Here is a 16307-nt window from a genome sequence, read left to right as displayed (position 1 = left end):
CTCTTCCCAAGGTAAACGACGCACAAGCACCCGGCCATACACAAGACGTAAAAGAAAATGTGATTTATCAGACCAGGCCAGCTTCTTCCACTATTGCTCCATGGTCCAATTCTCACGTTCCCATTGTAGGCACCTTTGGTGGTGGATAGAGGTCAGCATGGGCACTCTGACCTTGGACTACTTTTGGTAGGTACTAACCACTGTATACCAGGAACATCCCACAAGATCTGTTGTTTTGGAGATACTCTGACCCAGTCATCTAGCCATCACAGTTTTGCCCTTGTCAAGGTCAGTTCCTTATGCTTGCCCATTTTCCCTGCTTCCAACACATCAACGTTGAGAACTGACTATTCACTTGCTGCCTAATATATCTCACCCCTTGACAGGTGCCATTGTAACAAGATAATCAATGTTATTCACTTCACCTGTCAGTGGTTTTGATGTTATGGCTGATCGATGTATTTGAGTACAATTTTTAAAATCAAATACTTACTGACATATTAACTGTAACTTTTGTAAGACAGTTGAAAAAATGTGTTAATTCTATTATATATTGGAGTATATTTAACAGTTAACGTTTAGCTAGCTAATGGCATAATCTTGCTGTCAAGTTAACACCTACTTCTTCTGCCGGGGTTGGGTTTTTTTGAGTGTGTTATCAGTTGTCAGAGTTTTTTTTCCACACTCCAATGCAATATACCAACTATTGGGCCAATGCCAACCTAGACTGGGTTTCAGTGCTGAGTCTCCTACATTAGCCAGACTGCTTAAATACAGCAATGGGCCTGGAGTCTGGATTCCCACCGTTCACCCCTCATTCTCTCCATAAGATGCACTGTATTTTATCTAGATGTTTAAAAGCTATTTGGACTGACAGGTCAACTGTGCCAGGGCTTAGGGGCATACATTTTTGCTAGATTGACAGATCAAGAGCATGTCAGCCTGGGCCCTACTGTTGATACCTGTATTGTATCGCTGGTGGTCAAAGCAGACAAAGTCTATGTCCAGATGTGTACTTTCCAAGCACTGAATGAAGATACATTTATGACATGCTAGGAAGAACTTACGATATTACATTGCATAAGGCAATATGTTACCCATTCTACTGATAGTATTTTAATAAGCACTGCAGATGTTGATCCCACTGTGGGGGAGATGCTTGGCACATTGCAACCGAGGCCAGGATATGGGGTGCCAACCTAATTTACACATGATGCCAAGACTGGATAGCACAGTCTGCTTTACTAAATGGCTGCAAATGAACCCTGCAAACTCTGACCTGTGTTCCAGGGATGCTCTTTGGACATGCTGCCAAAGGGACGCTACAAAGGATCATGCAAGAACACAAAACTAGAATGGGCAAACAGACCAGCTACATGATGCTTTTAGGTCACCACAGCCCAGTTCACCATTCCAATGCCCACAATGGCTTGTCAACTTTGCATGAACCCTATACAGAGTTAAGCCCACAGGCTCCTAGAAAGCACCTCCCTTTCACCTCGTGGGACCTAAGAAGTGAAAAACTTATTCATTGTACAATGGCTATCAGATCAGATCAATGGGTCCTGATGACTATGTCACAGGGATACAGACTCCAGCTACACCAATATTAATTTCTCTTAATTTCGGAACATCACTTTTGGATGCAGACATCACTATCCCAGGATTATATGGAGAAAACTCTTTTATGTATGCTTACATGCAGGCTTACTTTCTTCTCCAGGCTTACATGCAAAAAACTCTTTTTACCCAATCTGATACATCATCACATGCTAGTCCACTCAAACAATGATGTGACATCAAGCATCAAGGTGACACAATGTTGGATGGCTCTTTTCCTTATATGGAAGCTCCTCAAGTGAGCTACTCCATGGTTTGCCTAAATGAGAGCAACTCACCTACCAGGATGGTAGAAAGGCACAGTGGTAGCACTGTCAAGGCTGCATGTATGCCTGGGATAGTAATGTCTGCATCTAAAAGTGATGGTCCTGATCTTAGATTAGACAAGATTGGCAAGGCTTAGGTGGACCTCTTTACTGATGCCAAGTCAACACTGACCCTGTTTCTCCCTAGTGGAGCCACTGCTCCTTTTACTAGTAGTCGGTACAACCTGGTAGTTCCTCTCTGAGCAGATGTTACTATGGACAGAAAATGGAAGTAAAGGTTTGGCAGATCAGCCAGGTCACCTGAGAATGTGGCTTTGGACCCTTAGGACAAAACATAATCTGAGGATTGTAAAATAGCTGTCCTTGAAACACTTCTAAACACAAGAGTCCCTTGTTTACTGTTTCAAAAATGGTCTTACAGAATGTGTATTACTTGCAGCAATTAAATTAATTTGTGCAGCAAAACCCATAGCACAAAATGTGCTTCTGCAAGTAACTGTAATTTGCAATAGCATTTTCTCAAGATGATATGAAGATGACTCATTGTTTACATATTTTAGGAGCACCTAATTTACATAACTGCAAAAATACCCTTACTAACTATTCATGTCTTCCCAACCATATTTTGTGGTTATATGCTTTATTACCTAAAGCTTTTCTGCCATATGTGAGTAAAGGCCTTGGTGACTTACCCCATAGTGATATCAAATATGTTGCTGCCTACAGAGCTGGAAACAGCCATGTCTCCCAGGCCTTTGCGAGCTACAATCACACTGGTGATTAGGTCAGGGATGGATGTACCGGCTGCCAGAATGGTGAGACCCATTATCTCCTCTGAAATGCCAATGGTTTCACCCACCTTTGAGGGAAAAAGACAAGTAAGACTTTTTCATTATGAATATTCCACTACATTCCATGTCACTGTTTCACTGATGTTCCAATTTAAATGGAATCTAAACTAGAAAGTAAATGTGTATAAATTGACCTGATGTGCCCACCACACCATGAGATAGGAGAAAATAGCAATCCACACTATAGAACCCAGGAAGGTAATGGCAAAGTACTTCTTGGATGCCTGTAAAAGACAATGATCGGTGAGACAAACAGAACAGAAAACATAACTTCTTAACCTGTCTCAGTCCACTATAAAGTATTACTTGATTTTAAGGATGTTCAAATCTAGATATTAAATAAGAGATCTAGCTAACATTTAGTGTTAGCTGGAATATTTGTTTAAAATAGAGGTGAAGATCAAGTGTGTGATTCTGCAGAACATTGTGGGAGAAGTTGATTTTTGCTTACATTAGGGTGGTCAAGTATAAAACTTTCAGAACAAAGACTATGTTGAATAACATAGTAATCTGTTAGACATGACAAAGTGCTTGCATACTGTGCTTCTGGTCTAAATTTGGCTTTACTCATACATCCATTCATTCATTCATTCACCAATCTTCATTAACTGCTTTAGCCTGGTCATGGCCACTATGATTTACTTTTTCTTTGTTTATATTTTGGGAAATAAAAGCAACTAGGTTCATTAGAAAATATCTGGAGTGGGTACAAACAAAACTGCAGGACCAGGATTGGTCAGAATTGAACCATTTAGCAATGCTGAAGCATTGCTAAATGGCAGTGGCTCAGTTTAAGGGATTATTTGGATTTACTGGGTTTCTGACATCCGGTACGGTTAGCCACAAAGGAAAGACAATGGGCAGAAGGAACAGGTATGTGGCTTGTTTCCGTCTGCTGTCTGGCCACTCCAAGGACAGAGGCTCATCATTTTCCTCTCCATCTTCATCCTCCGTGCCACTCTCTTCCTGATCTTCATCTTCATCATCACTGTCCTCATCACTGTCTTCCTCACTGTCATCATCACCATCATCAGAGCCTTCTGATCCCTCTGAGCCCCCTCCTTCTCCTGCTGCTGCCTCCTTCTCCTCCTGCAGAAAGAGAAAGCGAGAAACAGAGCCAGAGCTGGAGGTTTAAATGGCTAATATACACTCACCATCCACTTTAATAGGAACACCTATATACCTGCTCATTTATGCAGTTATCCAATTATTCAATTATGTCGCAGCAGCACAATGTATGAAATCATACAGATACAGGACTAGAGCTTCAGTTACTGTTCACATCAAACATCAGAATGAAGAAAAAATGTCTGTGACTTTAACCTTGACATGGTTGTTGGTGCCAGGTGGGATGGTTTGAGTATTTCAGAAACTGCTAACCTCCTAGGATTCTCACACACAACAGTCTCTAGAGTTTACATAGAATGGTGCAAAAAAAACAAAAAACATTGAGTGAGCAATAGTTCTGTGGGTGGAAAGGCTTTGTTGATAAGAGAATGGCCAGATTGATTCAAGCTGCCAGGAAGGATATAGTAATTACAATAATCACTCTTTACAACAGAGTGATTATTGTCACTCTGTTAGAGTGATTGTCAGTGATTGTCAAGGATATAGTAATTACAATAATCACTCTTTACAACAGAGTGATTATTGTCACTCTGTTAGAGTGATTGTCAGTGATTGTCAAGGATATAGTAATTACAATAATCACTCTTTACAACAGAGTGATTATTGTCACTCTGTTGTCAGAGTGATTGTCACTATTGTCAGAGTGATTACTATTTACAACAGAGAGAGCAGAAAAGCATCTCAGCATGCACAAAACATAAATGGGCTACAACAGCAGACGACCACATTGGGTTTTACTTCTGTCAGCCAGGAACAGAAATCTGAGGCTATCATGGGCACTATCATGGGTGAATTAAAAAATCACCCACATGACTGAATGATGGATAACTGCATAAATGAGCAGGTGTACAGGTGTTCCTAATAACGTGGATGGTGAGTATACAGTGCTGTGAATTTTTTTTTTTTTAATTCTGTTTTCGTGTATATTTCATTTTAAATAGTTTTAGATCTTCAAACAAAATATAACATAAAACAAAAGCAACCTGAAACGCACAATACAGGGTTTTTTTTTTTATTTTTATTTGATGCAAAAAAAAGTTATCCAACACCTATCACCCATGTGAAAAACTAACTGCCCCCTGAAACTTAACATCTGGTTGTGCAAACTTTAGCAGCAATAACTACAACTGAAATAAGTCTTTCACTTACTACTAGGACAAGGACTTAGTCCTATGCTTTGGATCATTGTCTTGCTGCATAATCCAGTTGTGCTTGAGTTTCAACTTACGGACTGAAGACCAGACATTCTCCTTTAGGATTTTCTGATAGAGAGCAGAATTCATGTTTCCCTCAATTATTGCAAGTTGCCCAGTCCCTGAAGCAGCAAAGCATCCCCACACCATCACACTTCCACCACCATGCTTCACGTATGATGTTCCTTTTGTGGAATTCTGTGTTTGGTTTACGCCCGATGTAACGGGACCCCTGTCTTCCAAACAGTTCCACTTTCGACTCATCAATCCACAGAACATTCTCCCAAAAGGTTTGAGGATCATCAAAGTGTGTTTTTGCAAAATTCAGACTTATTCAGCCTTAATGTTCTTCTGGGTAAGCAGTAGTTTTCACCTCGCCACTCTTCCATGGATGCCATTTTTGCCAAGTGTATTTCTGATAGTGGGGTCATGAACAGTGACATTTATTGATGCAAGAGAGGCGTATAGGTCATTTGGTGTTGTCCTTGGCTCTTTTGTGACTTCCTGGAAGAGTAGTTGCTGTGCTCTTGGAGGAATTTTGGAAGGTCCTCCCCTTCTGGGAAGGTTCACTACTGTGGTGAGTTTTTCCTTTTGGAGATAATGCCTCTTACTGTGGTCCTTTGGAGTCCCAGAGCCTTTGAAATTGCTTTGTAACCCTTCCCAGACTGATGTATTTCAATCCTCATCATTTCTGGAATTTCTTTCAATTTTGGCATAGTGCGTTACTGGGTAAGACCTTTAACCAACTTCATAAAAAAGTAGAAAAAGTTCTATTTAAGTGTTGATTTAATTGAACAGGGTTTGAGTAATCAGGCTTAGTTGCGTCTAGTCTGAACCCCAGCTGAGCCCCATTATGAATGCAGTTTCATAGATTTAGGGAATTAGCAACTACGAGGGCAAATATATTTTCACACAGGCCCAGTTGGTATTGGATAACTTTTTTGCTGCAATAAATAACATTATCATTTAAAAACTGAATTTTGTGTTTACTCAGGTTGCCTTTGTTTTATCTTAGATTTTCTTTAAACTTCTGAAACAATTTAGTGTGAGACACACAAAAAAAGAACAAATACTTTTTCACAGCACTGTATATTATTTAATGTCTTTGCATCATCCCATTTGTTTTGCCTACCTTCTGTCCCTCTGGCTTTTCCTTGGTGTCTGCCTTGTTAGATGGTGTGGCTGCTGGCTCTTTGGATTCCTTTGGAGTCTCCTCTGTTTTATCATCTTCACCTGTGAAGTTTTACCATCATATGAAGGCCAAATTCAAGAAAACAAATAATCTAAGCAGCCTATGATTAATACAATTATATTTTCATCAGTGCAGTCAACTATTAATATCACTGAATGACTGTCAGATCTAGTTATGTTTCTTAAAGGAATCAGTAGATGTTTCTAATGGAATAACATCATCATGTTCTTCGGCAACTTTTATCATTTGCAGTGATCCTCAGTCTCATACTTAATTCATGAAAATAAGCTCAATCATTATGATAGTCAGTGTGTAAAGATCTTCTGCATTCTGAAAAAACGAACATGGAATACAAAAACAAAGCTACTGGCAGAGTCCTCTCTGGCCACCTTTCATCCGGGTCCTAGCTAGTGTGCTGCTGTTTCTGCAAATGCCAGAATCAGCAGTGTAAATAAGCAGACAAGCTCACTTGCTAGATGGGCCAATTAAATTCAAAACTGTAGACAAACCTCTGTGTAACCTTAATAACACATTGTGTACTAGGACACTATGATGACATGGTGGAATACCAGAGCTCACCTTTGCCCGATATTTCCTTTTCTTTGCCCTCTACTTTCCCCCTGGCCATGTTGTTCAAAATCTGAGCCTTGTCTTTAAACTTCACTGCAAACCAAAAGAAGTGAAATATACAGTCAGGTCTAGACTTAAGGCACCCTTTATTAAAGGAATGCAAAAAAGCTGAATGAAACAGCACAGATAATGTTACGTTTAACCCTTCAGTTCTGTTCTAGTTAGTAATAATCTACAGAATGACATTAAGCCAAGATACATCTTTAGGATTTATAGCGATACATTTGTCATTTCTTTATCTCAGTAATCATCTAAATGAACAGTAATGAGTAATTGGAACTGAAAGGAAGATAAACGGAACAGCAAATATATTCACAAAAGTTTTTTTATTTTAGATTTATAAACACCAAACACTCACAGTCACAAATCACAATGCTTTGTTTCATCTTGTCATTAGTTAATATAAATAACAATTTCTGTAATAAAAAAATATTTATGTTTTGTTTTTAGTATTGTCACTTATGATTAAGCAATAGTTCATGAGCAAGAGTGCTGTTTTAGTGAATATCAGCATGGATGTGATTATGGTCATAGGCCAAGGCTCCATCAACAAAAATAGTTCCCATAGAAGCCACATCTGGATAGAGTATTGTGTGTTGCCATACAGCACTCAGACTGACTGACAAGCTGTAGTAAGTGTAGTAATGGTTTCAATCAATGTAATGAACTAGTTAGAATTGGAATTTTATATAGTGAACACAGACAAGCAGAGTGATACAAACAGCGAAAGGCACCAGTGATGCTAAATATCAGCACTCTCGGAGCGCTTGTTCACTCAAATAACTGTTGAATAATGGGTCATTTTGGGGTGAACAGAACATATAGGGTAAAACATGAGGAAAACATGCTTTTATTGTAATAAATATAATACAACCCCAATTCTGAAAAAGTTGGGACAGTATGGAAAATGCTAATAAAAATAAAGAGTGATTTGTAAATGTGCTTTGACTTGTATTTAAACAAAAAACATACAAAGACAATGTATTTGATGTTTTACCTAATCAACTGCATAGTTTTTTGAAGGTAAACATTTATTTTGAAATTGATGCATGCAACATGTTACAAAAAGGTTGGGACAGGGGCAATTTAGGACTAATAGCGATGTGACAAGTTGAAATAAGAAGGTGAAACAGGTGAGGCAATCGTCTAATCATAGTATTATAAGGAGCCTCCAAAAAAGGACTAGTCCTTTAAGAGCAACAATGGGTCAAGGCTCGCCAATCTGCCAACAGATGCATTATCGAATAATCCAACACTTTGAGAACAACATTCCCCAAAGACAAATCGGTAGGATATTGGGCATTTCACCTTTTACAGTGCACAATTTAATTAAACAATTCAAGGAATCCGATCAAATCTCAGTGCATAAAGAGCAAGGCCAAAAACCACTTGTAAATGCGAGTATCTAATGGATATCCTGACATGGGCTCGGGAATACTTTGGTAAACCTTTGTCAGACAACACCATTTGCCGCTGCATCCACAGATGCAAGTTAAGGCTTTACTATGCAAAGCAGAAGCCGTACATCAACACTGTCCAAAAGCGCCGCCAACTTCTCTGGGCTCGGTCTCAGCTGAGATGAACAGTAGCACAGTGGAATCGTGTTTTGTGGTCCAACGAGGCAACATTTCCAATAGTTTTTGGACAAAACAGCCGTCGTGTTCTTCAGGCCAACGAGGAAAAGGACCATCCAAGCTGTTATCAGCATCAGGTCCAAAAGCCAGCGTCTGTCATGGTATGGAGGTGTGTCAGTGCCCATGACATGGGTAACTTACACATCTGTGAGGGCACCATTAATGCAGAAAGATATGTACACATTTTGGAGCAACATATGCTCCAGGGCAGGACAACGCCAAACCACATTCTGCCCAGATTACAAGCGCATGGTTGAGTAAGCAGAGAGTGCAGGTGCTAGCAAGGCCTGCCTGCAGTCCTGACCTGTCTCTGATTGAGAATGTGTGGCACAGTACGAAGCACAAAATAAGGCAACGAAGGCTCCGTACAATTGCGCACCTGAAAAAATGCATAATGGATGAATGGGTGAAAATTCCACTTGCTAAACTTAACCAACTGGTTTCTTCAGTGCCCAAACACTTATTAAGTGTAATTAAAAGAAAAGGTGATGTTACACAGTGGAAAACAGTTGACTGTCCCAACTTTGTTGGAGTGTGTTAAAGTCGTCATATTTTCACAAACTATACAGTACAGGGTGAACTGAATTTTCAAATGACTCTTTTTTTTCCATACTGTCCCAACTTTTTCAGAATTGGGGTTGTAATACAAATAACAATTGCAGTGAATATAAAAACTCAACACACCCCTGTTACAATTGCACAGTTTTGTGATCATGACAATCATGTGAAGTGAAAACTCAACTGAAAAACAAATCGAAACTTAAAGTAACCTGATTGTTCTCCCCTTAACTAGTACGTTGTTAAATCATCTTTTGCATGTAATTCAGCACTTAGTCATTTTGGTCAGTCAGTTTGAGTCTACCAACTTCCTGATTTGGCAATTTTATTCCACTTTTCCTTGCAAAAATGCTCTAGATATATTAAAATGCTAGGGGATCTCCTGTGCACAGCCCACTTCAATTCATTCCACAAGTTTTGGATAGGATTTAGACTGGGCCATTCCAAAATGTTGATCATCTTCTTCTAAAGAAATTCCTTTGTTGACTTGGATTTGTGCTTTAGGTTGTTACTTTGCTAGAATTTTCTCCACTTGTTGATGATGGCCTTGACAGTGTTCCATGATTAGGGTGACCAGACTTCTCACTTAGTGTTGTAATGCACAGCATTTTAGTCCTTTGTCCCGCATCCCACAAAATGAGATGATGTCCTGAATTTTGATTGGAAATAAAGAATTTCCAAAGACTAAGTGTGGAAGCAGGGTTGTGCTCGAGTGCCGGTTTGTGAAGGTGAGTGGTAAGGATTGCACACCTGCAGGGAATTATACTAATGAATGTTCTGCATTGCAGTGAGCCAAGGCAAGAATAAAAACAGTAGAGATAGGTGCCTCAAAAGACAAAGAGAACCAAACAGCACAAAGTGTATGCATGTCGATAAAATAAAACCACTGTAAAGGGAAAGTGAAAGATAAATAATATTGCTTCTACGATAATATGTCAGTAAATTATAAACTGAAATAGACAGAAAACATCAGTTACATCGCTGATGAAGCAGTTGTCCCCAGAGGCCGGAGGCCAGATCTGACATTCATCCAGTGGCTGTGAAGAAAGTATTGAAGCCTGTCATCAAAGGGCTGTCAACTTTCACTCAAACTGGACACACGTGAGGTCAAGTCATAGAAATCTTTTTTTCCCACTTAATTTTTTTATGCAGTAATGTTTCTCTTTGTTGTGTTGTTTGATACAAAAAACATAAATATAAATAAATATAAATGGGCTGAGTGTAGATGTTTCTTATTCATTTAGATAGACCTCAAAATGGTAGGCCTTCGGGTGCCGGAAATATGTCCCACATTGTCCGACATTTGGTCTGTTTGCAACTGGTCACCCTATCCATGATAGCCTTGTAAGTTCTTTTATAACCCTCTCCTGATCGATACCTTTTGACAATTAGATCCTGCACATGCTTTACAATCTCTTTGGGGAACATGGCTTCAGCTGTCAGATAAACCAAGAAAATTATACACAAACAGTTCCTCTTTATTTGGGGTTTATCGGAATCACTTAATTCATGACAGGTGTATGATAATTACTTTTGAACATGAGTTTTAATGTGATTGGTTAATGCTGAGCACAGTCACATGCCCCGTTATAAAAGGGGGTGCACACTTATGCAACAAGTTTATTGTACGTTGGGGTTTTTTTTCTTCTTTTTTAAAAAATTGTAAAACCTTTCTTTTTGTTTTTCACTTGAATTTTGTTGGCTGCTATATCACATTAAAGGTGGAAAAAATTCTGATTCCTCTTATATCACAGCAATATGCAAACAGTTATCATTTTTAATTTATTAATGAATGACACATCATGCTTTTTAGTCATTTATAGTTACATTTAAAGTTGTGGAATGTACACAAGGCAAGTTAATTCCTGCTATCACTTACTTTATGATAGCTAAAAAACAGTTGTTTCCTCACTGGTTCCTCTTTATTTCTCTTTCTTTATGAGTAAAAAAATGCAGCTTGTCATGATACCAAGAACACAGAAAGTGCAAAGTCTTCTGCCATGAAGAGTGTTACAAAATACTGACACTAACTCTTTCCATAAATGTTAAACATCACCTTACAGAAAGCTTATATCAGCCTTTTTCTTTTTAACTCTGTTAACTCCTTTAAGTTGAGCATCCACCTTACAGGTTCCTTCCTGTATACGGTTTTACTATAGAAATGATGACATAAAGAGCACATTAACATTAACCTGTGATTTGAACTACAGCTGGCACTATTGTCAATCACCCCGTCACCCTTTGACTCATCAGGTTTAAGAATTCAACAGTGACGTGGTATAAAAAGTTATACCATAAGCGAATCTCTTTCATTATCTATTTGATGTTAATCTTCATATATAAGGTGTGGACATTTAAATTGAAGTAACACTTACTTTTCCAGCCTTTTGTTGCTCCCATTCCAACTTTTTTGAAACGTGTTGCAGCCATCAAATTCAAAATTATCTAATTTTTTCCCCTTAAAATGGCACATTTACTCAGTTTAAACATTTGTTTACTATGTAAACATATGTTTTCTATGTTCTATTGTGAATAACATAAGGGTACATGAGATTTGCAAATCATTGCATTCTGTTTTTATTTGCATTTATTTACATTTTACACAGCGTCCCAACTTTTTTAAGAATTGGAGTTGTATTTATATAAGATACTTGGAGAAGTGACTCTCCTAATGTGTTTTTCATATGAAATTAATAAATTTCCAGGTGTAGCCAAAGCAGCAAGGCTAAGATTATTATTATTTAAAAGCTGCTGTTGAAATAATAAAGTGGGCCGTATCATATACTGATTGGAGCTTTAGAAGACAAATATATCCGTCAGGGATGCTGCACCAGTCATTTTGACCTGTATATACAGGTGTCACTATAATAAAAGCATGCATCATTCCCGAATGTCTTGTATCAGATTATCTATGTTGTTCATTTTTAAACAGCCTTTTCAACATATCTGGACCTGACTGTAGATGGCAGATATTTGAAAATACTTATTTTATACAGTATATGCTGTGGAATTTCAACTGTCTGGCTCCATTACCATAAAATCACATATAAGCTCATAACACAAGTGCAATTAAAAACATCATTATTTCATTGTAACTCCAACATAGCCATCACACCACAAACATCCACAATAAAATGAGCATAGCAGCACACTGCAACATCTTACCTTTACTTCCCAAAGAGCTGCTGGGCTTTGTACCCCCATTTACCACTGAGTCTAATAAGCAGAGATTCATATGAATGCTTTTAAAACGAATAAAATAGCAGCTTTAAATGACTTTGTATCTCCCCACCTACACATACAGTATGTGATGTATTTCATCTATAATATTGAGTCAATTCGTGTCAACTTGTTTTAATCATATAACAGGTATTTGTGTCATTTTTAAATTTCATGATGGTACAATAATGGAAGAATCCAGAGCACACATGTAAGAGAATACAACATATGTATAAACCATGTGAGATAAAGCCCAGCCTCTGAATAACAGGTAGGGTTATGAATGAAATATTCAGCACTTCAAAATCATTGTATCAGTGGTATTGTTGCTTAACAATGCAGAAGTGTGCTCTACATTGAGATTCAGGTTTAAAACCTAGTTGTCCATTCTGGCCAGCTCAGTGGTGCTAAAGAGCTTCACACTACCCTTCTTGCCCTTCCACAGGCTGGCCATGAGAGAAACATGCTTCAGTACACACCTCATACTGTATGCATTAACAGAGATAACAATTACACAAAGTGGGTCATGTGAAGTGCTATGTAGCAGGTGTGCTGTATCTGTTGTGTATGAATAAGGGAGAGCCCTGATAAGATAAAGGGATTGCGCTGTTGGAGGCTGGCTCTCAGCCAGCTTTTATGAGCGCTATCAAAAGCAGCTTAATATGCTGGAGAAGCCCAGTGCTGGCAGCTTGAGCAAGGACCATGAGGTTGCAGCTGCAGCACCATTCCTTGAGGATAAGGTTAAGGGCTTCAGATACTAGAGACCTTTAACACCTCCTCTTCCCTTACCACAGACCCCTAGGCCAGCTTCCATGGAGATCAGTTCGAATGCACACTGGATGAACATGACCTAAACCTGGCAAGCTCAGTCTGTATTTTATTCCGCTGTTTATATATAGCTCACTGCATACTTGTGTGCAACATTTATATAAGTCCAAAGATATGAGGGCAAGGGATAGGTATATTGCATAACTAATTACTTTCACTTCCATGTGTATTTTTTTCTCTTGTTATTTGTGAAGCATCTCAAAATTACAACTGTAACAACTGCCGAGTGGCTTTACAAGAAATTTGTGAAACTATTGTACTGCTGCATTGAAAAGCAATGGGATTTTCATGCAAAATTAAGTGTCTAGCTCTTGTGGAGTCAAGATATGTCACATGCGTTCTAGTCATTTTAGTATGATATAGCAATATTGTGATTATTTTATTTTTCATAAATCTGTCAGATCAATAGAAGAAATGACCCAGCACATTTACACAGGTATATTCAGTAGTGTGACAATATAAAATGCCACAGAGCCATGACTATACTTATGAGTCATTTCCATCCCTGTTTCCCTAACTGAATCACTCATCACTCCATGGACTGAGAGAGGCATTTATCTGCTTAGTCTCAATCTGGTCTTAGTGCTGAAATGCTTTGCTAATCCATTTTACTCAGTGAAGGGCAAAGGGACTGCCTTGTATCACACCATGGCATATTTTGCTGTTTATCTACAAGAATGGCTACTTCAATCAAAGATCATGTTGAATATCTTATTATGAATTGAAAAGCTCAATGCACAGGTTGCAAACCAAAACCTGAGTTTGAAAATAATATGATGCTGATTTTCAACATTTCTTCTCTTGTTTCACAACAGTGTCAAATTAAACAGAATGACATTTCTGACTGATTAAGCTGCTCATTAAGTCAGAATTACGTTCTTTACAATATCTCTAAATGACATCTCCTGTGGTATTGTTTTAAATTTTTTGGTTTCACACTTGAAAAGCTATAGCTTATGATTTTTTTTTTCTATTAGTCTTGGAACTATGTCTTGGAATATATACCTTTCCTCTTCCAAAATCTTGTCTTTCATCACCACCAGAAAGCACACATGATCATGAATTGTGGTTTGCATCTTTACTGGACACACTGTTATTTAAAAGGCCACATGACTTGTACAATTTATGCTAAGTGGCTTCCTTTTATAAAGGGATGTATCACTGAAGTGCACTTACCCTCACCCAGAGGATCCAGTGTGTGAATCATGAGCTGGAAAATGGTGTTCCTCATGGTGCTGTTATGCAGAGATGCAGAGCTGCCCCCTCGTTGTAGTGTGGGCTTAAGCTGAAGATAGGGATACAGACATACATTTAACACATTTCACATAGACAGATAAAAGATGAAGATACATAGGTAGCACTGATTTTCTTAATGTCAATTAAGTTAAATAAATATGTAAATAAAATAAATAAACTAAACTAGTAACTAAATATATATGTTTTACAAAAGCATATTTAAAGGCACTGTTGGGAAAATTTTACTTGTTCGCAAAATTACTGTTGGTAATTTTTAACTTGTTCATATGATAGGACAAGTGAAACTCATTACACATATAACACAGATGACTCGAATTTGTGTGTATTTTGCTCATTTGATTTATTTTGTTTATATTTAATGGTATGAGAAATATTTTGCTTTCCTTCATTTTATTTTATTTTTTATTACCTTTAATCGATTCTTGTCCTCTGGTTCAGGAGTGGAATTATCATCAACTGATGTCGCATTTTCCTGTGAGAAACAATGTTTTGAAACATTACAGAAGACCAAAGTCACAGAAACTGAGAATATTTTCCTCTTTTAAATTCCGATTCATTTGAAAAAATACATGCTTGTAATTGGAAGCAAAGTTTATGAATAATTACGTTCACATGTCCTCAGAGGTTGAAATGGGATTGGTTAACTTGGTATTGTAATTGAATCTCCTGAATCTCAAGACAGCACAATTCACTGCAGTAGAAACTGATAGGTCTAAACAATTTCAACATTATATGTATCAGAAAAAATGCATCATGCTTAGATATATACACAATTATTAAAGATATGTGAGAAAATCCATTTGTGTGGCACTGACCTCAGCTGATGAAATGTCAAATATTTCCTAGTAGGTACTCAATGTCAAACATTTCTGTATTATCTAATTAACTGGTGGACTCATTTATTAGTACTGTATAAACGCATCGATATATATATATATATATATATATATATATATATATATATATATATATATATATATATATATATATATATATATCACATGAACAAAAATGGAACTGTCCAAACTTCAGTTAATCAGATCCTCAAACCACAAATCAACTAATACTGTATTGAAATAGATGTCAGCTGATAAAATATATAACACCTGCACTCAACTTCACAGTGCACAATTTTTACTATTCCAGTGAAATCTGAAATCTGTTTCAAATATTGCACCATCATCTATATTTAAGGGAGGTGTTCTTCACCCAGCATAACTGAGACATTCCTTCAGTGATCAGTTCTCTGAGACGTTAAGATGGGTTTTTATTAACTTTAATGGATAAGACCGTTTATTATGAAGCACTAGCCCCTGCACCTTTCTCATATGTGTTCTTGGTTATGTTTCTATTCAGATCGTTATACTATTCTAAACTTAAATCAATAAGCGGTTACTCCATGGTATACTGTAGAAATGCTTCACTGCCCTTTAACCACATTTACACTTATACACAAAGTCTTAATCGTGTTTACTAGCAGTATTCAGCTGAGTTTCTCCGTTTTCCCCAAAACATACTGTGTCCTATTCCTTTATGAAGTTTGGTTTATCCATATTAACAATTTGTCTGCATGTAGTACTGACATTGGAAATGTACTTCATGTTTACTCCCAAATATCGTATACACACATATAGTAATAATTTAATCAAACACATTTCATAGAGATGTTTATCAAATCTACCTTGAAGACAAGCCATTACTTATCAGAAAGGAAATGTTCAAATTTCAATTCTTATATTAAAAACATCTTTATATGAACAAGAAAGCCTTTATCTCTCCCATATACATTACAGTAAAAGTCTTCTCTCTGCATATCCTAGCTTATTAGGCAATGTTAGAACTTGAACCCTCAAACTTCTGATCAGTAACCCAACATCTTAACCACTGAGTCACCCTGGCCCCTAGATTTACACGTACATTTCCTTATCAGC

General features: G+C 37.6%; 1 protein-coding gene across 1 annotated transcript in view; it reads right to left on the bottom strand.

Annotated features, from left to right (window-relative positions):
• slc24a1 (solute carrier family 24 member 1) overlaps positions 1 to 16307 on the bottom strand; it is a 28309-nt gene that overhangs the window by 5372 nt on the left and 6630 nt on the right. The window contains exons 3-10 of the mRNA XM_017466612.3: positions 14786 to 14848; positions 14296 to 14404; positions 12238 to 12288; positions 6830 to 6913; positions 6191 to 6291; positions 3551 to 3826; positions 2872 to 2961; positions 2579 to 2745 (exon numbers count right to left, since the gene is read on the bottom strand). Coding sequence (XP_017322101.1) covers positions 2579 to 2745; positions 2872 to 2961; positions 3551 to 3826; positions 6191 to 6291; positions 6830 to 6913; positions 12238 to 12288; positions 14296 to 14404; positions 14786 to 14848 — 941 coding nt within the window. The remainder of the gene's footprint in view (positions 1 to 2578; positions 2746 to 2871; positions 2962 to 3550; positions 3827 to 6190; positions 6292 to 6829; positions 6914 to 12237; positions 12289 to 14295; positions 14405 to 14785; positions 14849 to 16307) is intronic.

Source organism: Ictalurus punctatus, chromosome 4, assembly GCF_001660625.3.
Source record: "Ictalurus punctatus breed USDA103 chromosome 4, Coco_2.0, whole genome shotgun sequence".
NCBI lineage: Eukaryota > Metazoa > Chordata > Actinopteri > Siluriformes > Ictaluridae > Ictalurus > Ictalurus punctatus.
The sequence above is the reverse complement of the archived record's forward strand: the minus strand, read 5'-3'. Positions and strand labels throughout refer to the sequence as shown.